We start from the raw sequence: 25,203 nt of genomic DNA, 5'->3' as shown, positions 1-25,203 counted from the left end.
TGAATGGACGTCTTGTTGTAAAGGAGAAGCAATGTTGACTTTTTAGTACTGAACATTTTAATTCTACAGAATGTATTTGATGTCATGTATTGTCATGTATTCCTTCACTTTAAGTGAGTCAGGACTATCACTTGTGGGTTTTAAAAAAAAATGGTGCATCCCTTGGACGTCCCCTATTTTGTTTATTTATAAGAACCGTTTTAATCTAAAAATACTCATTGAATTTGTGCTCTCCTATCAGTATGAAGTTAAATTAGGGAAAAAAAAGTGTGTTAACAGCAGCACACTGGTTCATTTGTTGCTAAGGAAGCGTAGCCTGTTGTGCAGGAAAGAGGGATAGCAGTTTCCTGTTATGAAGAGAGGTTTTTAAAGAGCAGCTTTCCTCCAATCAGGCAACAGATGAGCAGAGAGGAAGCCTGGCTGAGAGCATTTAGTAAAACTGTTTTTAGAACCGGTTTTAGGAACATTTGTTTAACCAAATTACATGAAATAGGCTTTGAAAGGCTACCAAGAAAATTATTGAATAATTTAAAAGCCTGTTTTTTAAACACAATTAAGTAGGGCAATTGACCTTATTGATAAAACTTCGGACATATATACCTAGGTGACGATTTAAGTCACATTTTCTAGGGTATTCAACTAAATAGAATGACGATGTGGTAGTACAAACGCAGTTTGATTAGAAATTTCGAGTTCGTTTTCTTGTGAGAGCAAGAAATCCTCTCAGATATCCTCTAAATCGGATCCTGAAACATACCACATCGTAGCCTATTGGAGCAGCTGTTCTTGAAAGTGCCATACGCCAACTGATGGTTATTGGCATTAGATGTTTTTCTCTGTGGTTTCGGTCATCGATCCTTGTATTCCCGTGAGGGAGACTCGCTGTACCTCCTCAGGAAGCGCGCGGAAAACACCTTCAGTCTCCACGCGCAGATCGGAGAGTTCGCGCATCTCTCTCATTCCTTAAGGCAGAAAGCGCGCGCGGATCTTAAGAGACCTGCTGCAACAGTCGGTAATAAAACTGATCTTTTTGGTGGCAAGGCGTCGAATAAGTGATGAAGTGTTTATTGTTTACTTCTCAAGCTTTATGACAAATGTCCCGGGAGTAAGTTCACGGCACCTCTGGATATATACTGTTGCTTCTGCGGAATATCAAGGAATAATGTGGAAATATTTCAGATGCCACGGTGGATGACATCCGACAATGTACGCAGGTATGTAACCAAATAGTTCTGAGTGAACTTTTCAATACTGTTAAATTATTTTACTTTTGCGAATGTGTGAACTCAACAAGCATAATAAATAGACAACATCCCGTTCTGTTAGCAATATTGAAGAGTATTCTTGAATGCATGCTTAATAGTGAAAAAAGTTTATGATGACATAGGAATTAACTGTTTTGACGGTGTGTTAAATTAAATTAGCCTACCAGTAGATTTTAAGAACTGCCATAGTCCTTGTTGCAAAAATATATAGACATTTTTATTCTAGTCATATTGTTAATGTGAACGAGATAGCCTAGTGATGCTGTATTGAGTGATATATATATATATATTTTTTTTTTGAGTGAACATAATGAGACACTAAAATATATTAGTTCTAGTAATACATATTTATAAATGCTCATAATTTAATTTATGATTTAGTCACATTATGTTAATTCAGTTAGTCCTGTTCACTCAGCTGGTAGGACTAAATTAGCAAATAAAAATGGTTGACACTTTAGGACCCATATCTGAGATCATGTACTGATGGCTTTACACAGTAAAGTTTGTTTCTCCCTTTATTCCTCCTATTGTGTTTAACCATTTGTTTTAAGTGAATTCTTGTTGCATAATTCATATCCTGTTATTTTGCCAAGGGGACCTTAGTTGGGATGTTGATGTTTCTCTTTTTATTGTTCTTCAACGCACTGAAACGACCTTTTCAGCAAAAAAAAAAAAAAAAAAAAATCCAGTCTGGGGGTTGTCAGGGGTGGGATTTATCACTGGACAGTGAATCATGGGAAGACTGACGAGAAGGATGTGTATTTGTGTTGTGCAAAACGTGCTCTTGTAGAAAGAAATGGGGAAGGGGTTCATGGAGGAGACAGGGTGCACTGTTAATGTCCTTCCCCTTTGCACTTCCTGTCCGCAGTCCTTCCAGGAGAATCTGCTGGAATAGTTAATTAGTCGTGTCAGGAAACAACATCTTAGCAGGGTGAGCACCAAGTGCACGGTGAGTTTAATAGGACGTGCGTCAAGGCAGGTAGCAAATAACAGGAAAAGACTAGGGGAGTATGAGTTTTGTTAAGAGAAAGGGTGTGTTTTACCAAAAATGGCCCTCAGGTTAACCCTTTATGAGAAGATGCACTTCAGAGTTAATTGTTGTGATGTCATTAAAATACATTATTTATGTAGATTTTTTTCACTTTGTTTTATGGTTGTGAAAAGGATGTTCAGTGTGACTGGATTGAGCATATAATCACTTCATTAAGTTTTAAGTTCAGAAGTTGTAGTTCATCAATCAAATGGTCAATGTAGATCAATCAATATGCTTCTTTAAAGGAGCAGCTGAACTCATAATGACATGTTTATAGGTTCTTTTATTTATTTCTATTGCAAAGAGAATTTCAACAATGAAATGTTATCTTCTTTTCTCTTTCTATTCGCAGATTTTTAGCAGCAATTCCAAACTTCTCGACCAAAGACAAAGCCATTTGACTATAACTGTGTGCTCCACCCTGATGTCAAGGCCTTGTCCTTCCACCCGAGGTTTTAAACCTCCTGTGGCACCCAAACCAAGGCGAGCCTCTGAATTGAGTCAAAGCATTGTGGGCAATGGGGACATAACATCCTCTGATAGACTGGAGCTGAAGCAGGAAAATGAATCAGATGTCACACAGGATGAAACCGATGCATTCAGAGAAAACTGTACTGATGATCACATGGAGAGCGACTTATCTGAAAAAGACTTATCTGACACTAACCATGACACAACTTATTATAATAAAATAGAGGAAGAATTACAAATGCCAGCGGATGAAACAGTGGGAGAGGATGACGGTAAAGATGATATCACTGAAGTGCCGCATGCAGCCTCTTCAAATTTGGCAGAAATGGTTGATGAAATTCTTGATTCAACAGATGAAGACCACAGCAAAAACACTGATGATACCAAGCCAGCTGAAATTAGAGAAGATTCTTGTAATGTACTTGAGGACACCTGTGCATGTTCTGAGAATGAGACACCTACTAAAGATCAGCCTGCAGATGAATGTCAAAGTCCGTATGAAGAGATTGAGGAACAACCATCAAACAGTTTTCAACGTGCCAATGATCAATATGAACAGGACAATAGAGCAGCCGCAAACTGTGTTCATCATGAGGCAGAAGAAGATGAGACTGGGCTTTTTTCAAAGGCTACAAACTGCAGTCAACCCTCACTGTGTGAGGAATACCCTTATGACATTATTGGCACAGTGGATGATAACAGCACTTGGCAGGCTGAACGTGCAACCAAAGACCCATCTGGACGCTTCAGGTTTGCAGAGGAGACAGAAGATGCATTTGAGCCCTACTCTGTCATAGAGGTTGTGCCAAGTGATTTAACATGCACCTCTGATCCAGAAGCAAGATGCACTGATGAAGAATCCAGCAATGAGAAACCAATGGACTCAACAGAGGGAACATCAAACCAAGAACCTTACTACGTATCATCGGAGGATGTGGCAGAGTTGGAGGAAGAACAAGCAAATTTAGAAAATGGTGCCTCGCAACCTGCTTCTGAGGGTCAAGAATTGACAAAAAACGAAGGAGCGAATGACTATGCTGATATTGAAGACCATGATGGGGATGATCAGCAGGTGGAGTGTGTTTCATCTGAAGATTATGTTGAGATAGGAGACGAAGATGAGCCAGTAAACATGGAGAGTAAAACCAAGTGTAAAAGTATAAGAGAACGATCAGCTAGACGGGGACAAGCCCTCTTGAGTCAGAGGAACAGCTGCCAGCCACGTCTGAGACTTTGCAACATCACCGTTCCTGCTGACTTAGATTTAGGCAGAACTCCAGAACTTACAAATCGTTTGGTTTTTGCCCATACCACGGAAGCGTTTGAAGAGGACATTGAAGAGCTGGACTGCCATATTGTGCCTTTCTTTGAGGAATCGGACACAGAAAGTGACGAACACATTTACGAGGAGGCTGGCTTTGACTCAGAAGGTGAGAACTTTATCTCTATGGACAGGAAGAGCATTGTGACGAGATCTCGTTCACTCTCGGGGAAAGTACCTGGATATGTTCCTGAGACTGTGCCTGAGGAGACGGGCACTGAGTACCAATCTCATGAATACTACACTGTGGCCTTGGATCAAAATGGAGATCCACATCCCAAGCTTTCAGATGAAACAGAGGCCAACCGAATTATTCCCTCATTAAAGCCAAGGCGCTTTCTTCTTTCTCCTCGATCGCTTTCTGTTGAGGGCAGAGATTTGCCATTCTCAGGACACTTTGAGGGTGAGAAATCTCCTAGAGAGGAGTGCAGATTACAAAGAAAAGATGACACACTTTCTTTACCTTGTGTCATTACTTCCTCTGGAAGCTTTTCTCAAAGAAGTCACCAGTCCTCCAGTGGTGTGTCGACACCTACATCTTTAGTCGATATCCCACCGCCCTTTGATTTAGCTTACATAACTAAGAGGCCTGTGACCAAAAGCTCTCCATCACTTCTAATCCATCATGAGTCTCCTGACAACCCCAAAAAGAAGACAACATCATTTAAGCGTTTCCTGGCTTTAAAATTTAAGAAAAAATCTGAAAGCAAAGCCCGTGGAGATGGCAGTGTCCGCTCCTCAAGGTCATCATCTGAATCTAGCCACCATGGGCCCATTCGAGTGCTGGAGCTTGATCGAAGAAGTACAAGTGGTTCCCCTCAGCTTCAGTCCCATGTGGGAAAGCCACAACACAACTCAGAAATACCTACCACCTTTCTGCTTTACAAAGAGAGACAAAGAAGGCAAGGTGCACCCAAGAGTTACAGCAACAGGGGAATAGCCAGAGTGGAGTCCTTTGAGGACCGCTCTCGGCTCCCCTTCATGCCCCTACCCCTCACTAAGCCTCGCTCCATCTCCTTCCCAAGTGCAGATACTTCTGACTATGAAAACATTCCTGCAATGAGCTCAGACTATGAGAATATCCAGATTCCACATGGGCGGCCCACTCGGGCAGTCACTATTACAGATTTCTTCGATGACCACAATCGGACAGCAGCACATGCCAATGAGAACGATGGCTATGTGGACATGAATAGCTTTGCAGGAATAGAAAACAAGACCACCACTCAAGAGCAAGACACTGAAAGGTATAGTCAGTCTTTTATAGAACTACATAATTAAAAATGCTTATTTTCCACATGATGTTAATTATAAAACATAAAGAGATCTGAAATTAACTATAATAGGAAGACTTATTTATGTTTAAATCATCAGACTGAAGCATAAGATTGTCTAGAGAGTTATATTTTGAATGCTGAAACCCCTTCCTCTGAACACAATGGCAATACCATCACACAAGTCTGGAGGAAGTGCTGGCCAAAACAATGTTAACAGGAAATTAGGCAAGTGTTTGGTCACTCTGATAGCTCAGCTTGCACCTCTCTCTGTCTCAGAACACTTTCTGTAATCTTCCTGACTGAATAAACAAGATTTAAAATTATTACAGATTTTCAGACTACATCATGAAATATTGGACAGATAGATGTACATACAGTATTATGTCTGGGAAAAAAATATATAGATTTCTTGATTTTAAATGATTCTCATTTTTATAAACCGTTATCGATTCTTAAATCCCAAGAATCGATCCTTTAGTTTATCCTGTTTTCAGTTGATGAATGAACAGAACATTATAGCGAGCCAGCCTCCCATCCAATAAATCACAATAAGCTTTGTGCTTTGTTACTTTTGATATGAAACAAAGTGTCAGATTACGAAATCTGTCCATTTTATTATGAAATTTCAACAATAAATACCGTTTTGGTGCTTTTTAATGTGATCGCTGTTGCTGACTCAGATCAATCGAAGTGGCATCTCTTTTACTTTACTAGTTACAACATGAACTAAACATAAATGAACATCAGAAGGTATGATAAAAGATACAACTTCAGTACAACTTTCCGAAATCTGTATCATGTCTCATGGAATTGCTCAATCAGTGTTTCAACCACAGAAAGATGTAAATAAATGAGCTTGTGAACAATATGTCACATAGTGTTACATTTACCTCAGAAAAGCCATCCAGGGACCATAAACTTGTTAGTTATCTAAAAAAATTAGCATTTTGCTAAATACTGTATATGCACCATATTACATCCATCTAGGTTTTTATGACAGCCACCATTTAAATGTATATATTTCAAAAAACATAATTATAAAGTTAGTATTATAACTTTATTATTGTAAAAACTTTCTTGTGTGTAATTTAAGTGTTTGTATACAAATCAGTTAATTTTAACCTTCAATATTACAGTAATATAGTTCCAACTGATTCACTGTATAGTTTAGTTGAGAGATTTTTTTTCTTTGAGAAAATTTGTCATGTACTGTACCTGATATACATCCAAAATAATTAATATAGAATCGAATCATCTAATCAAATTGCAAGCTTGTGAATTGAAATCGAATCATGAAATTTGTTTCAGTATCCAGCCCTATACAGTGGATTCTTTGGACAGATGAAGTTGCAAAAAAGTTGTCCATGTTCATTAGTAATTAAGCAATATCACACTCACAATTGTGAAATTTGGCTTGCATCCTTGCCGATATTCAGCACAATAGCATGATTATTAATGTGTTATTGCTTTTTTGCTAAAGTTAAAAGTGAACAACTTAGAAACATTATGGCCCAGTTGTGTTTTTAATTTTGCAATGCAAGATCAACTGGCTGGAAAGCCATTAACTGTTATATAAATTAGTGTATAATGAAACAAAATGACTTGCCAAACACTTACGCTGTGGGTGCTGTGTTGTGCATGTAGTAGTGGAGCAGCCTGTGGTATTGAGTTTCATTGGTTGAAAAGATGGACTATGCTTGCAGGGTAGCTTATCTGATTTTTTCATTTGCAGGATTTGATGGTACATTTGTTGGAGTACCCTATCTGTGTGAGAAAGAATACAATGCAATGGTTCAATGATACAAATAGTATGGGAAGAAAGTGGATTAAACGTTAAGGCTATTTTTCTCCTTTATTGCAATGCTCTCACAGCCTGATGCAGCTGAGTGGAGGGGAATAGATGAGAAAACCGGTGTAGAGTTTTCTGTTCTCTGCATGAGCATTTTAGTAGCATGTAGTGTTAAACCAAATTCCCCAAGTGTTTTTCTTTTATTTGGCTTTTGGGAGATTTGAGGTTTTGGAGTGGTTTAAAGACAGATGACTTTCTGACCTTCTTTTGACCGTATGACCCTCTCTGCTCTCACTTTACCACCCCAGAGTCATCATTAGAAACCTCTGCTCGATTACCTCCAGTGTAGTCAAAGACCCTGACTGTTTCAAGTGGCCTCTGGGTTGCTTTTAATCCGATTTTCAGAGAAACACAAGGGAAATTTTCAGAATTGCTTGTAATGTTGTTAGTCTCTCCATTGTTTATCACTCACATTCAGTTTCACATGCAGTACATGCAGTTTTTGGACAAAATATACTTTTCATGATTCTATCAGAGAATAGAAAATATATCGTTGCAAGAGGGAGGGGAAGTTATTTTGATTAAAGATTATGGGCCCTATTTTAACGATCTAAGCGCATAGTCTAAAGCGCAGGGCGCAAGTGCACTTCGAATCCATTTTTGCTAGTCTAACGAAGGAGAAAATGGTTGGTTCATGGTCTAAAAGGGTTGTCCCTATTCTCTTAATGAGTAATGGGTGTGTTTTGGGCGTAACGTGAAATAAATTCTCATCTCCCATTCCCTTTAAAAGCCAGTTGCGCTCGCGCCTTGGCGGATTGCTATTTACATGGCAGAATTTGCAAGCGGAAAGACTGAACGCGTCTCCATAGCGCAAACGGATCAGCTCATGTGCGAGGTTAAAGCGCAAGCAGACCATCTACGGGACAAGCCGGATTCCACCATATCTTTATGTACACAGTATTAATCTTTTACATTGTAATAGTTTTATTTTTAATATTTTACTAGTTTGTGTGCTGCTGCGCATCCCTGTGTGTAATAAGCAGACTGTACGCACGTTGTGACCCGCCTATAGGCGCATATTACTAATGCGCCCTTAAAATAACCCAAAAAATATTGCGCCATTGACCAACAAAAACCTGTTCTAAAGTAAATGCCGCAATATTTTTTTTGTTATTTTAAGGGCGCATTAGTAATATGCGCCTATAGGCGGGTCACAACGTGCGTACAATCTGCTTATTACACACAGGGACACAGTCTATTTCAGTTGCCTCAAAATAGTAACGTGCCAACAATGCGCCTGAACACACCTCGTTTTCAGACCAGCACGATAGGGCCCTATGAGTAATAAAACCCATTACTAGAAGTTAAATGAAGTGATAGCTTGATATAGAAATATCACAATAAGAATACAGTAGGATTTTTCCCCCATGGAAATTATTTGGTTAAAATTCATTCTTGGTGTGAATAGCCTTAACATCCTTTACCTAACCATACCATGAATAAGTATTTGCAGGTCTTTTACTTCAGTCTGTGTTTTCAGCTTTTACCAGTAAATCGTTATTGACTTCTAGGGATGGCGTGAATACTCACTACTTTTGGATATTACCCCTGGCTAAAGTGTTTATGTGGCACACTTTTGAGCATCCTCCATTATTCAGAAGATGATATGGGAGCCAGGGACCTTTTTTCTGGTGACATTATTGACTCATTGTGTTGCTGTGCAATCTTAACAGCATTGCATGTTTGCAAATGGGTCTATGTGTCTGCACCATTAGCCACTCTGTGTCCCAAGAGAATCCTCCGTCACTGCTGATGTTCTGTCTGTTTTTGTTTGTCGCATTTTGAATGCCTGCAGAGAAAAATTGACATTGCCACTTTGGTGGATGGAGACACAATGACAGGACAGTGATTGATTGCAGATGTATAAAGAAAGAATATTTTTCATGCCCAAGCCAATCAGAGAAACGTTTTGTACTCTTTGCTGGTCCCAAAGGACAGTGGGTAGTGTGTGAAGATGATTGAGGAACAATTTTGAAACTCCTTTTGATAGTTATAAATAGCAACTATAGTGTATAATATTGACTATTGAACCTCCTATATTCATGCATTTAGAAACTGGCGATTATATTATATTATATTTTGAATTGTTTTTGACCTTTCATTCTCTTGATATGTCTTTATTATTATTATTATGCACATTATAGAATAAGAACATTAACAAACATACTGCTAGCATTGCAAAAAAACATAAAAAAGGAAAAGAGATACTTAGAAAGACAGTTTGAAACATACATACAGAGAATTGAGAGAAAAAGTATACGTCTTTTCATTCGTGTTCTGAATGCTTTCTGCATTTTAATGCTCACAAAACTTGGGTGTGTGTCTGGCCTGGTCCTGGTCCGGTCCGGTCTGAGTTGGGCCTGGTGCCCACCCAGGGCTCTCAGGTCATTGCCAGGTTATCCCAAGAGAGGACGCACCCAGCCAATGAGCCTCCACACTGCTGTTTACAGGAAATGCAGGACAAGGGCGAGGGGACAGGGTCAGTGGGATGGGGTGGAGACAGGCAATACCGATCTCCCAGACTCCCCTGCGACCCAAACAACAAGGCGAGGTGTGGCAGTCAGGAAAGCAAGGCTACCACAAAGATATTGTTGTTGTCATCGTTCCCAGCTTTCTTCGTGTCTTTTCTAATATTACAGTAAAGGCAGGGGCCAGTGTTTGACTTGAATAATATTTCCAACATAAAAATGTAACAGATATTTGTAAGAAAGCAGATCCTCAACTGAATGTGATGAATTTAAAAGCATTTAACATTAAAGATAAATTAAATGATTCTGAAAAGATGACAAAACAAACAAATATCTCTGATGATGACAGAATTTTCATTTTTGAGCGAGCTATCCCTTTAACACCACCAAACTAAAACCAAGCAAGAATATACATCTCTCGGTTCAACCAACACAAACCGTTCTTCACTTTCTCCTCATCTGCATTAAAATACGTTTTGTTAAATGAAGTCTGGTAATGAAGTCATCTCAGCGATGCTTATCTTCTATAATAGCACTATTACACAGATTCAGACAGAGAAACACCAGGGTTTCTAATGTATATTTTATTATCAAGAGATTAAATCAATTGAATTACATATAACAAGCCTCAGGGAAGCATCAGGAAGTAGGACATATAGGTGTTCTATAGGAAATCATTGCACTCTCTGTGTAATTTTCAGCAGTAAATTTAGCTCATGGGTACCTTAAAGCAAACAGCTTAGAGAAGTACTTTGCTCTATAATTGCTTCTCATAAATGGTAATGTTGAGGAGTCAGGAGGATTGTGTAAATCGTCACTTGTGGCTGATGGAGAGATTATGTACAGTAGGGTGGCAGAGATGAATGCACGTTTTACACACACTTCAGAATTTTCCAATGGCTTTTTTATTTGCTAAATTAGTATTTTTTGTAAATATGTAAATGTTTATATAGTTATACATTATTTTTTCTATTATTTTTCACCAGAGTGAAAATGCATATTGTTGTGTCGTGACAATCCCCTCAGCATGATGCAAAAGACATAAATCATATACCAGTCTGAAAACCAGATGTGTTGACAAAAATATCTGTTTTGTTTCATCCTGGAGAGCTGCATATGGGCAATTTCAGTTAGAATTGATTTGAAAGACCTGTGTTTCAGATAAAAAAAAAAAAAACAGCTTGCTTTGTCTTATGCTAACTTTCGCTTTCACTGAAAATGGAGTCCTCAGCTGGTGAGATCACTGAAGATTGTAGTGACGTCCTGCCAGAAGGCTCCTATATGCTTCATCTGGGGCCTTAAAATGAACTGTCACCTTAGCTCGCCCTGTTCAGCTGGCTATGAGCAATGAGCAATTTCCACTTCCACCTCCAGACATTGTGTGTGTGTGTGTGTGTGTGTGTGTGTGTGTGTGTGTGTGTGTCCTTGAGTAGTATGACACCCAGCTGAGCACCTCTAAAGCGTTTATACACTGACAGTATACGCACACACTGATTTTTATTGCTTTTAAATTTGATTCTTTTAAAAGCAAGAATGCAAAAGTCTAAGAGTTTCTTGCTGTTGCCTCTAGATAAGTGTAGGCGCAAGTGCACTCAAAATTTCCCTCATATGTGCCCTCCACAGTATATAAGCAGCTTCATTGTGCATATTTGCATATCCTCAGGGCTGCATCTTCTTTTCGGCTTTAAGTGCTCACCACAGGATCACCAAGCCAGCCCTTCATGCTCAACCGTAAACGTCCTCGCAATCTGGCCCCAGCCATCCGTGTTACTACTGTAAGGACGAGCAGGGGAGGAAAAAACAAATTATTCTCACCAGGTCTTGTTTAAATGAAGAGGGGGAATTTGTTTCTCCTTGGCAAAGGGTAATTTCTGCTCTGCTGGATACCAAAGTGCCCTCTAATTCAAAACATTGTTTTGAGACGGTTTGTTCCGTTGTTTTTGATTTGGAGAGATTGGATGGTTTGCTGTTTGCCACACGCAGTGTTCTGATCGTAACAGTTACGTTTCTCCTCTGGGCTCTGTTAGACACAGTAATGGTGGTGGACTTTCATTAGAGATTTAATGTTAATTTAAACATTATTTTTAGCTTAGGATGGAGGCTAAAAACTAAACTCAGCTCAGGAAAGTTTCTGTGCATGTATTATGTGCATTAACTCTAGAGCAGGGACTTAGAAGTCAAGATAAAAATTGGTGCTAATCCCTTTTCAAAACTAAATTAAAATGTGTGTGAAAAGCCAATAAGTACAGTACTAACTAATCCATAATGAGTATAGTGCATCAAATTAACAATCTCTCTAATGTTTTTATCTATTCTCAGTGCCTACACTGAGCCTTTTCCAGTTTGTCCTGTGTCTGCCACTGTGTCCAATGAGGAAGATCATGGACGTACATCTGAAGAAGAGGACGGTTGTGGAGACCACTGCCATGACCGACAGGTTAGCTAACAATTTTATCAATTTGCAAAGGCTTGTCAATGCTTACTAGTAGTGGTACATACACTACCGTTCAAAAGTTTGGATTCGATAAGGTTTTTTTTTGTTAAAGGTGCAGTATGTAATATTGACAGCTAGCGGTAAAAATGGATACTGCAGTTTAAATGCAAAATATTGGAGAGAGTTGTTTGCCCCGCCCCCTCCTCCTCAGACTCAACGCTCACACGGGATGCTAGATTGAGGACACGCTACAGCAACGAGCGCAGTTGACAGTGGAATGTGATGAGGCTTACACTCTATATTTATCCACATTTTAGTATGTGTTTTAATTAGGGCTGTCAAAGTTAGCGCGTTAATAACGCGTTAACGCAAAATCATATTAACGGCACTATTTTTTTTAACGCTCGATTAACGCAGCGCGTATTTTCTGTTTGACCCGTGGCCCAAAACCTAGTTGGAGAAATGGAGATACACAGTGTTGCCAACTTAGCGACATTGCAGACCCAGTTAGCGATTTTTCCCCTTCAACAAAGCGCCCAAACCTTATTTAGTTTCTGAGAATCTTCCGGTACCGCCGGTACTGCTCTCCCAGCACGCGCGCGCGCCTCTCTCTCTCTCTCGCTCTCTCTCTGCGTCTCGCGCTGGAGAGAGGAGCAGCGCTTTAATTCAGTTAAACACAGATATGATGTTGCTTCTCTAATTTTACATGCAAGTATAGCCGAAATCGCAAAACAGATATTGTGTTTATCTTATGTGTATTTGATTTCATCAGACGACGGCTCGATTATCAGGATTATTGTGCAGATTAACATCTTGGAAGGGAGAGCTGGTTATGTCTTAATGGGTCGCGTTTCAGTCACCATTTCATATTCATTCTGTTGTTTGACAACAGAAACAGTAAAATATACCAATGAAAACAGTTTTATTGAGAATTTAGCTTCATCAAAATGGGCACAGAGAGAGACAAACTATAATGTAGCCTAATAATAAATAATAAATGTACATTTAGCATTTTCAGAAGAGCTGCCCTGTCATGCAAAAATCTAAACATGTTTGTGTTAATTGCTCAGTGCAAAGAAAGAGAAGTAATGGGAACCTGGTATTTCTTTGTTCTTTCTACATGTGTCTAATAGACATGAACAAGTTCTTTGAAAAACATCTATGACCTTTGAAACATGTCTCGTCTTCATGCTCTATGTTGACTATGGTTTCAATAATAAACATACATTTGCATAAAGCATCCATATTCATCCATGCCCACGTTGATTAGAGTATTACAAACTTGAAAAGTATTAATTTAAGGTACATTTAGAACAAATAAAAAAATGTGCGATTAATCACGAGTTAACTCATGACAATCATGCGATTAATCGATTAAAATTTTTAATCGATTGACAGCCCTAGTTTTAATATGCCTCTGGTCATAGACCTCTTTAGAAGGGTGCCAATGCTTTTTAGTTCTTGTAGAATATGCGTTCTCTGATCCAGTTTGTGTGCTGGCTTTCATGAATACAATAGGCTATATTTTCTGCCACCTGCGGTGTTGAAATACTATTGGATTAATTGGCAGTGGGCAAGATCACACTGACCAAAACAAAAACAGACATTCTGACTCAGAATGCATTGTTTTTCGGGAAAAACAAGTATTTGAATTTAGCATGTTTCCTAAATCTCTGCAAACATATTTTCATGCTTTAGTACAGTAAAAAAAGAAAAAAGACAGTAAAGGTGTCAGTAAAGACATTTATAACATTACAAAAGATTTCTGTTTCAAACAAATACTGTTATAAGAATCTTGTATCACATGTATGAATCTTGTATCACGTGTATCACAGTTTTAACAAAAATATTAAGCAGCACAACTTTTTTCAACATCTATAATAACAAGAAATTCTTGAGCACCAAATCAACATATTAAAATGATTTCTGATCATGTGACACTGAAGACTTGAGTAATGATGCTGAAAATTCAGCTTTGCCATCAAAAGAATAAATATTTTATAATACAAGATTGCCTTTTTTACTGTATTTGTGACCAAATAAATGCAGCCCTGGTGAGCATAAGAGACTTTTTTCAGAAATATTAATCTTACTGACCCCAATCTTTTGAACGGTAGTGTATTTAAAATTCAGGGCTTGGGAGTCTGCAGAAAAATCCAGAGAGAAACAAAGAAATATTTCTGATTTATTTCAGAACGAGATATTACAATATGTATCCTTTCAAGAATTGATTGTACTTGTAGGCAGTTTCTTAATACAGTATTCTAAAAAACCTAATACAACGTAAATATGCAATATTTAATTTAATAAATGCAATTTGCTATATTTGGGAAAATCTATTATGAATCATTACAAATACATTGCTTTGAAAGTACTAAGTAGTCGTTTTATCATCTTAAGTAACAAGTAATCGTTTCATCATTGCATCGCAATCCTTTGAATCGTAATCAAATTGTGAGGTGCCAGGAGATTTCCACTCCTAATAAGTATTATACAATGTTTAGTGAAATGAAAATATCAGACATTATTTAACCCTCTGAGGTCGGCAAACGCGCCCCCGCGTTTTGCTGGATTTTTTTCACATAGCAGCAACATAAACTTAAAAAAGTCCGTCATTTACGGTCATATTAATAAAATAAATACATGATTATAAACTATAGAGGGTCTTCTTTTTTTTGTGTACACTCACATTAACATCAAAACCTTGTTTTTATTTTTAAATAAATAAAATAAACAGGGTGCGCTTTCAGCTCACTCTGTCTCCGCAAAAATCTTTTTGAAACAAGTCTGGAAAATGAACTGAAACTCAGCTAATACTTATCACACAACCATGAAACATGCGTCTAAAGAAAGCTTTAAATTTCTACTTTTAAATAAAACAATTCACATTCAAAACAAATATTCTCCTGCAATGTAATCTGTAAGAAACTAAAGAGAAGTACAGTTTCTCCCGTCTCACCTAATTATCGGTAATGAGTTCACACCCACTCGCAGAGCGCGCTATTCATAAGATAATGAGCTGAGGTGATCTATGCAAAATAAGGTAAACGCCCCCTGAAATGCCTTAAAACCAGCAAGTTTCATTTATTCACTTTCCTGTGCTGTTGGAAGATGACACGAGTTCAAATTTTGCTCAGAAGAAGAGCAGGACTCTGACGACGAACGTTTGTATTTTGAGCGACGAACGTTGAGCGACTTGATCCAGCCGTGGATAATATTTCGGGTAAGTCTTAATTTACTTGCTTTAGTTGACACATGTTCGCATTTATGAGGAAAAAACAATATTACGTGACAGTTCTCCATTATGGACGCGAGCGCTCTGAAGCAGCACTAAAAGACTTTCAAACTTTCACAGAGACTTCAAAACAGAAAGCACAAATCCATTCTTTAAAACGAATTTCGTTTTGTTTTAATTGTATCTTAATTTTAATATTATTTTCATTAACAAATTTCCTGGATTTAATACATAAAAAGTAAATAGGCTAGCAATCACAACATAAGGTGCTTGAAATGGAGATCATCAAGTGGTCTAGTGGTAGAACATTTGCCTAGCGTGTCAGAGGTTCTGAGTTCAAATCTGCACTCATAGTTTTTTTTTTTTTTTTGTCAAATCAGATTATGTTTATCAGTGGTTGTATATCAGGCAGAGACATGTGTGTGTGTGTATTTTGTTTTGTAATTTCACTGGAACGAAAAGAGAGTCTCCACAACGGATTGAAGCGCGCGTCCGAGTGAAGACTGCGCGAGCCTAAAACAAACACAGTATCCGCGTCTGACTCGCGGGAATCCACGGCGCAAACCTGTGAGGGGCTGTGTTTTCTCGAGCCCCATATCAGCTCAAGAAAACACAAGTTTATTCAGATCATTACTTGTTTACACCGTCTCGCAGCGCTGTGAGGAATAATAATAATAAGGGAAAATGTCCCTCAAAAGGTAGATGTAAACAAACTATTAAAAGGTAAATATAATTTTTTTTTCTTTAAATAATTTTTATTGTGTTTTATTAGTAACAAATTTGGGGAGAGGATAAATATTCCAAAACTGAAAATACAGTATGAGAATTTACTGCACAATTACTAGACATGTTTACCTTGGATATTATACAATTTACAAGCACAATTTGTGGGAAAAAAAATGTATCTAAAAAATATAAATAAAATTTATTTTTGTGTATAAATATATACACATGTATATGTGTGTGTGTGTATGCACATATATATATTTGTATAAGCAACGTATTAAACTGCAAATTAGCATTTATATTCCTTATAATAAAAATGAAAGACCTATGTTACAGACATATGAAAGACAACATTTCGTTGATTAGTTTTGGATAGATTATACATTTTTACTGTAAAATATCTGCCACCTCAAATAAGCTTTTATTTGCCAATTTTTTTGTCAAAAATAATCAAATAATCAATCAAATCCTTAACTTTGAAATATGTATGATAAAATGTATACTTTAGTTTGTACAAAGAAAGATTACACTTGAATTGTTGTTTATTTAAATATTTACAAGGTAGATGTAAACAAACTATTAAAAGGTAAATATAAGCCTTTTCTTTAAATAATTTTTATTGTGTTTTATTAGTGACAAATTTGGGGAGAGGATAAATATTCCAAAACTGAAAATACAGTATGAGAATTAACGGCACAATTACATGTTTTCCTTGGCTATTATAGGCCAAATTGCAAGCACAATATGTGGAAAAATAAAAAAGAATTGAGATGCTTCCAACTGTTGCTCTTGCATTCTTGTGGCTCAGTGACTCACCTGAATGAATGGCTCATTAAGTATGCGGTCCTCAGGTGTGAACCACTACATATGCATGATCTGTGACGCCCACTCCGCATATGGCCTTTCCAAACAGAAAGTGCTTTGCAAAATTCAAATCAATGTATTGTGTTATGTGAAGGATTAGGCAGGGTGATTTTCACATAATTTTGAAGAAAAAACACTAGGCAATGACATCCATTAGACAAAAGTCTTATTGGCACATATTTAGTGTGTGTTTTGTGGTCTTATTTCAGAAACTTTAGTTTTTAGTTTTTTCAATAACCACGCATAAACATTATTCTCTCAAAAATGCAGACATGTACATTCTTGTTGCTCACATATTATGGTAGCCCTGTTTGTGCTAAATAGTGTGTAATTTTTTTTTGCCATTACTATGTTTATAAGCAACTGAAAAAAGCACAAATGTCAGGGCATGTCAGAACATCTCAAGGACCCCAAAAACACCTCAGACCCCAGAGGGTTAATATTGCAAACATGTTGTTTTTATAATACTTAAAAAAAAAAAAAAAAGTATAAATGTGTCTTTATACTTTAACATTTTTAGCTGCTTATATTTTTATACATTTTAAGAAGGCTTAAAATCATCATTTTTGTGTCCCTGATATCAAAAACGTTTATAAACTCAAAAATAATGTCTGTCAGTTTAATCTTACACTTTCCGATCTTGTATACACTTTTACTACAGTATAACCTTCCCTTACACCATTACCTGAATAATCACAGCTTTAAAGTAGGTAAAAACAAGGACCCTCCCTGTTGAAGTGGAATTCCCTGCGTGTGCAATTGTCTGAGATCCAGGTTCATACATCTCCTGGCAGTCAGTGTAGCGCTGCAGTGAGAGCCGGACCCCACCCCTTCCCTCTGCCACTGTAATATCAGCCGGGGCCCCGGCCTTGTGACGCCTGCTTCCTTGTTTTCTTCGTCTTTAAAAAGAAAAGAATATCTGGGAGTAACCTGTCCCGGCACAACAACAAACTGGAAAAAAGCCAGCTGCACTTAACAATTTGTTTCATTATGGATTTTTATGCATGCATAAAAATGAGCTTAGCCCAGATTTTGACAAAACTATTCAAATCTAAACATAGATATGTAGAGTATTAGCAATTATGTTCCAGTCATGTTCTCCTAAATATGTCCATTCAGTAGTAACACTCGTGTTCAGACAGCTGTGATTAGCTTGCAAATCAATGGTGGATTTGTGCTTGCCATGAACGCAGCCTCTCATCCATAATGCATCTGTGCTTAAAGCGGCACGTCCAGGAAAGCTTTCTCATTTACGTTGTGGTTTAATGAAATGATCAGTCTTCTTTTGACAGGGTTGAATGAGAAATTAGATCAGAACGTCCATCCCTTTCTCACTCTGTCTCCATATGTGTATCTATCAATACATTTATATACAGTATTAATATCATCTATTTATTTCTATTTACTCAGTGTTGTAACTAAAAGCTGCACTATGGACTCTTTAAACTGGGTCTCTTCATTTATCTCTCATGGCTTTCTTTTCTGTCACACTCAGATTGATGGTCGATCCAGAGCCTACTACGTTGCCAAAGACCTGGTGGACTCAGAAAGAGAGTAAGTGTTTGTCTCTGTCTGGATTTGAACACATTTCAGATACAGACCAATTGTGTCTCATGTGATGTCCTTCAGGGATCTTCTTTATCCAGACCCTGTCCACATCTTTATCACTGTCTATTCTTGTTCACTCAACAGCTCCTCTGATACTCAAACTGACAGCCTATTACTGGACTGTCTGCCTTAAGTTATTGCATTTCAGCAGCGCCTCAATGAGTCATTAAGCTTGTAGATTTATTAAATGTGATCCGATATAAGCAAGCCTGCTTTTTTTCCTAAGCCCTTCAAATGTATGTGTTATGTATCTCAACTGACTTCATAAATTGGCTGTTTAAATGTTGGTTTTACTTGGATGATCAGGGATATATCTGCTTGGCAGAATTGGACAGGTGTTTTGGTCTGTCTTTAAGAGTAAAAAAATAATGTCACCTCTTTTCAATTATCTACAGGCATGTGAAGGCTCTGAAGATTCTTCAAGAGGTAGGAAAATCGTTTTTTTTTTTAACTATATATATATGTAGGTGAGATTTTTGCATAAAAGTCTTACTGACCGCACATTTTTTAACAGTAGTGTAAATGAAACATTCAGCTACACGTTTGTGCTAACCTAAAAAAAAAATATGGCTGGTAAATCCTTCCACCGTGAGAAATCACTTACAGGGCTTTATAACAGAGGTTTATGTTTATCAATGTATACACATAAAATTATCTTGTATTATCCAAGACCTCTGTGGCCACTAAATACATACGCCATGTCTCTCAATTATGGCAATGTATACACATCACAGAGATGTTAAAAACAATCCTAAGCCAGTATATTGCTACCAGTCAGTGTGCAGGTCATCTGATTTGCTCTTGATCATACTGGCTTGTGCTTCAACCAGTAAAATAGTTTCACGAATGCAACCGTATTAGTCGATTTTTAAGGAAAGCGCCAGTATTGCCATTGCTCATTCACAGACATGAAATGCAAAGGTCCCTTAGAAAGGCTCCTAAATTAGATCTGTGCTGGTGATGTCACTACCTGTTTCTTGGCAGCCGATTGCAAATGCACCAACATGCACATATCACATACATTGAAAGACACATACGCACTCAGGGTGGGGGGTTAGCAAACCTTTATCAGTGTTGTTTCAGTAACTGAGACTTCCTGCCCTTGACAACCTTGTCTTGAAAAAGTGAGCCTGTGAGTGACGCAATACCTACGCACCAGGCCTTTGTTTTGGGTATCTTCTCGTGAGCCTTCGCCACTTATAAACATAAAAACATAAAAACACATCAGTTCTGGTAATAAGCCCCAAATAACTTTTCAAGGTGAGTGAATTTACTGAACTTCCCTCACTTTTTGAGAGTTTCTCATTTTAAGACATATTATTGTTAAGTATCAAAGTGGTTATAAAGGGATAGTTCACCTAAATATTTAAATTCTGTCTTCACTGTCAACATTACCCTCATTTCGTTCCATAAATCATACAGATTTAATTCATACAGACTGTAAATCATACAGTTTTTATTTCCACTGAACCCAGACAAAAAATATATTTTGATGAATGTTTTAACTGTTTTTGTTCATACAATGAATGTCAATGGAGTCCAAAACAACATTGGAACCTATTGACTTGTGTTGTACGGATAAAAAAAAGACAGAATTTTTGTTTTTCTTTTATACGTTTTTCATTAAGACATTAGCTTCCTATATCTCAGTGTAAAAGACTTCAGTGACTATATGCATGGGCTCTTTACACTGTACTTAATATTGCTCTGTGATGTACTGTTTCCAATTCATGTTATCATTTGTTTTCATTAACTCTCCCTTTCTGACAGCCAAAGTGTCTTTCTAACCTGGTTCTCTAGGGCTTGCAGATTTGTGCATGGCTTGCAGAGTCAGTGAGAGTGATGGAATTAGCCAGAAAAAACCCTATTGTTTTAAACATTGTCCTCTAGACTGTTACCTCATAACCTGATTTAGCGCTTATGTTTTCATGATTAATACAATATGTATCCTAATTATCAAGTCGAGGCGGGGCTGAAGGAGCAATTTAACACAATCCAGCAGGAACTAAAGTTCTTCACACGCCGCACCTCATGTAAATTACTATACTTCATATTCACCATTTTAATTGCCTCATTTGAATAAAATAAGCCATAGTCAATAGAATCGCTGTCCTATTAACGACTAAAGAATGCTAATCATATACATGCCTGTGTGTCTTGTATGCATATGGTGTATTGTATTACAGTAGAACTGTAATTATAGTTCCCCTATTCGTATATAATGCCGTAGATTTGCATTGAGCAGCATAAGCGGGATGGATTTTGAATGGAGCCGGATGAATAGGCCCATCAGAGCAAGTGCTGCAGTATTATTTCATGCCTAGCCTTCACTTGGGAGAACGTTTAGTTTGATATTGATGTGCTATAAATATTTATACTGCATTTAACAATTAGTGGGTACGTGGAAAAGATAAAGATGTCATTAATCACTCTCCCTGTTCTGAATGTTAATGAGTTTGAGGATCTGAGTCACCTTGATTTTCTGTCCACTATATGACATCATTAAATCAGTGTTTGGCTGCTGTCGACGGCGACTTTGAGGGTGTTACCTTCCCCACTGTTGTGTTGCATGGGGATTTGTGCAGTTTAGGTTCAGCATACATCTCTTAAAGTTGCGGGAAAGTACTTTTTGGTCCTATAGATGAAGAGGCTGAGGAAACAAAGCAAAATAGCACAAATAAAGCGAATGCATTCCATCTGTGAAAGAAAGCTGACATATGAGATCTCTATAATATGTCAGTTGTTTCTATTTAAAAGCAGTAAGATCAAATGGAGAATTTTCCTTAAGTCTCCTCCTTCTTAAATTGTTCTCCTGAGAAAAATAGCTGAGATATCTGTCAGGAGGATTTATAAAACAATGAAGCCCACGAGACAGGAGTAGCAAACTTCACCCACATTACGTCATTACACAACACTTTTGTAGTATTCAACAATGTACAATTCTTCTCATGAACACAACAATAGCTTAATATATATATATATATATATATATATATATATATATATATGTGTGTGTGTATTTTATTTTTTATTTTCTTTATTCAGCATCCTTGCTGAAAAAAAGTATTAATTTATTTCTAAAACAAAATATTACTAACCATGAACTGTAGTGTATAGATGTTGAAGGGTTCATTTGAGTTCATTTTTAAATAATTGTAAAATAATTTCAAAATACATTTACATTTGTTTTCATTAATATTCTACAGAAAATGCAAAATTTAAGCGGAGATTTCAACATGAATTCAAACATTTCTCATCATATTTTTTCAAGACCAAATTATCTGTCCTATGTTGTCTAAATTCATCTTAGAGCTACATACGCCTACTTTGTCAGTGGTTGTCATGTTTTTATTTTTTTATTTCTCATTACAAATTTTAGGAGAAACATCTGAGACAAAGTTGAAAGAGCGACACCTACGTAAAAATATTTTCTTGGTTTGCTTAGCCTGTCATTTGTTTCCCCCTTTTTATGTATATATATTTTTTCTCTCTATCACTCACTTTGTTTTGTGTACTCTGAAAGCGAAAGCGTCCTCTATCAGAACGCTACAGGACAGAACATGTGGCCTATTGTTCCATTGTTTGATATTGAATAACACCAGAATACAAAGAATTTCCAAAACCTGTCCCTAATGGGAAGTTATGCTCTTAATTGTAGTGCAGGTTTCTAGGCATGAGAATAGGCAAGAGATTGAGAAATTGCAGCTTGCTTAATTTTTTCTGAAATGAAAAGCATGCAGAAGCATAAACAAGTACAATAAGACAAGTATCTCCCACCGGCCAATTCATTCCTGTGTCATTAAGCATCAGACACTAGCTGAACTGTGAGAAAGCAATAAAAGTGTAATGAGTCTTAAGAAGGCAACTGTAAAACAGAGCAATTTCATTACAATGAACATTTGGAAAGTTGTCAGGGAGTTTCAGCTATTGAGATGCTATCGGAGGAAACAAGTTTCATAGCACCTAGGAGTACTGTATAACAGCACTGAGTTATTTATGAGAGCATTGACAAATGCCGACACGGCTGCGATCGATACACATTGATTCATTTGTGAAGCTCAGAAAGGAATTTTAGTGTATCACCACCCAGCATGACCACTTACACGTCTGTGTGCGCATTCATGATGGATTTTGTTTTATGCCATCACTTTCCTCATAACGGACACACATTCCCTCATGGCTTTGCTTGTGAAGACATTTCAGAGCAGATTTTACCCCTTCCTTGCAATTCATAAGGTACATGACATGTGTATGTATAATGGGACAAGTACATAAATCCTCTATGGATCCTGAGCCATCAGGCTAGTGGACCCGAACAGGCCAGCTTATGACCGCTCAATTCAACTGTCTGTTATGGCCAAAACAAATATATTCAGCAGAAACTAATAACATGTTCCCCTGACGGGTGGTATGTGGGCAAATATTGTGCCAAAGCTGGAGTGCGGAGGCTGCTTGGAGCTCAATCCAGTTTTGGAAGCTAATCCTGAGGGATGAATGTGGTCAGAGTTCAATTCAGAGGCAGGAGAGGACAAGTACAGATTATTTGATGTATTTGCACGGAAGCCTAAGGGAGATGGTATAGTTGTCATGAGCACGCCAGGCTCTACCTCACTCACTCAGCCTTCACAGTCAACGGAGTACTAACCACGCACACCTGCCACTCATCAGCCCTCATGACCAGTACTAAAGCACACGTACACACACCATCAATTGTTGTCCTGGAAACTTACCTGGAAATACTACCTTAAGCTTTTGTGATCTTCTGCAATGCTATTACGTGTGTGTGTGTGTGTGTGTGACCGGCAACTCTTTAAGGATGCTTTCACACTGGCAGTTTAGTTTGGAATGGGGCACGGTTCCCATGAAAAATCTCTAATGTGAACGCTGTCATGCGGAGCCGGGTGCGCACTGGGGTACCGAACCCAAGACTACCTGGAGGAGGTGGTCTGAGTTCGGTTGCACTCGAACCTTGCCGCGGTTCTCGTGAACGTGAAAGCAACACGGACCTGTGTTGTTCACTCAGCTGCACATAATAGCACCGAATTAATAAACAAGTAATAAAAACTCAGTGAGTGTTTTAGCGCAATTTTCTCACGTCATGGGATCACAACACTAAGAGATAGTAAATGAAAGAGAAAAAAAGTTGCTCGAGAATATAACTTTCTCTTGAAATTCAAATGAACTTTCTGAAATCAAATCAGCAATGGATAATAAAAAAGGCACAATCACTTGACTAGTTGAACATCATTTTTTTTATTAGCTCATTATTTTTTACATCTTGTGTTCACTCAATATCCTCGATTTTCTCTGTATCAGCATCCTTTTCTGCTTTGTCCTCTTCAGATTCTTCCTTCTTTTCTGCTTGACTATTGGCTTGTGACTTTGTAAACTCTTCTTCTGCTTTCGAGATATTTGCCAAAACATCCTCTGAAAGCCACGAGTCATCGTAGAAATCAGATACGCCTGATGAGGAAGCCGTTGGTGTGGATGTCGCCATCTTTTGTCGCTTTGCTGAACGTTCTTCCATTTATTTTGCAACAACCTCTTGTCGTTTTCTCATATATTCTTGCTCCTTCTCCAAATCTTGATCGATACCTTCATTGATTTCTTCCCGTAATTCAGTGGAATTAATTGTGCTCATGACTCTTGTGAATACCTTCCTTACGTATTTCCGTGGAACAATAGTTTTATAGGTGAAAAGGCAATATTTTTCTTATTTCCCTTCATATAAAGTTTTAATTCATTTTTGAAGCATAAAGGAAAGATTTTTGATCAATTCTTTTTTTGCTATCGAAGCTATCGATTGCAATTTGTTTCAACTCGATAGCTATTATGGTTGCCGAGAAATTTGCAAAAAAATGAATTTTTTCTGGAATTTCCAGGAAATCCAAAATCTTTTCCTGGATTTTTTTTGTGCGTTCCCGAGATTAGACCTTCCTTAACATAATGCCGAAAACCCGAAGTCTCTAGGTGGTCTGGTTGAGGAGTAGATAGAAGTGCAAGATTGGTGCGCACAGACAGAACAGAAATCATGAGTTAACAATCGCAATTTTGTCCGGTGGAAAATTGCGCTAAAAACACAATATGTTGACCCGTGTTGTGTTTTCTATCATGCGACGTGCACGTTTGCGATGACGTAAGATGCACGCAAACGCATCGGGGTTTCGATAGAATCAAGTTGAGTGTGAAACAGACCAACGCTGCGGGGGGCGCCGGGAACAATCGCGCTCAGACCACAGTAAATGAGCCCAGTGTGAAAGCACCCTAAGACAAAACCAGGTATCATCAGTCTCCATTGTTGCTAATTAACCATCTCTTCAGTTCTTACCTGCATTGGATTTTGTTCCTGCTGATTCTTACAATAAACATCCCATTTGTCCTTCAATATCTGTCATCATTCTTGTGTCTGAGGCTAATCCAGACAGAAGTTCTATGCATTTTGTTTCAACTTTTTCTTTTGCCACTGTTATCCATACAGACGTACAGTGTTTTTTTCTGGGAAATTGGAATACAGAATCCTGTGGAATGCATTTAAACATGACCGATTATATCACTAGTACACTTTTATTGGCAGCCAAAACATTTAATTAAAAAAAAAAAAAAAATTTATATTTGATATTTGATTACTCACACCAACCCACTTTTTCTA

At 37.7% G+C, this 25,203-nt stretch overlaps 1 protein-coding gene across 3 annotated transcripts in view; it reads left to right on the top strand.

The window, feature by feature from the left end:
- Window positions 1-381: 381 nt before the first annotated feature.
- Window positions 382-25,203, top strand: part of fgd5a (FYVE, RhoGEF and PH domain containing 5a) — a 55,403-nt gene continuing 30,581 nt past the window's right edge. For 2 of the 3 annotated variants that reach the window (XM_084394610.1, XM_084394611.1), the window contains exons 1-5: window positions 395-1,214; window positions 2,654-5,340; window positions 12,007-12,124; window positions 18,442-18,500; window positions 18,950-18,980. In XM_084394610.1, coding sequence (XP_084250736.1) covers window positions 2,726-5,340; window positions 12,007-12,124; window positions 18,442-18,500; window positions 18,950-18,980 — 2,823 coding nt within the window. In that variant the 5' untranslated portion in view covers window positions 395-1,214; window positions 2,654-2,725. Of the gene's footprint in view, window positions 1,215-2,653; window positions 5,341-12,006; window positions 12,125-18,441; window positions 18,501-18,949; window positions 18,981-25,203 lie in introns of all 3 variants that reach the window. The other variant, XM_084394609.1, reaches the window with a different exon arrangement.

This window comes from Rutilus rutilus, assembly GCF_951802725.1.
Source record: "Rutilus rutilus genome assembly, chromosome: 22".
Classification (NCBI taxonomy): domain Eukaryota; kingdom Metazoa; phylum Chordata; class Actinopteri; order Cypriniformes; family Leuciscidae; genus Rutilus; species Rutilus rutilus.
This window is presented reverse-complemented; position numbering and strand designations above follow the sequence as displayed.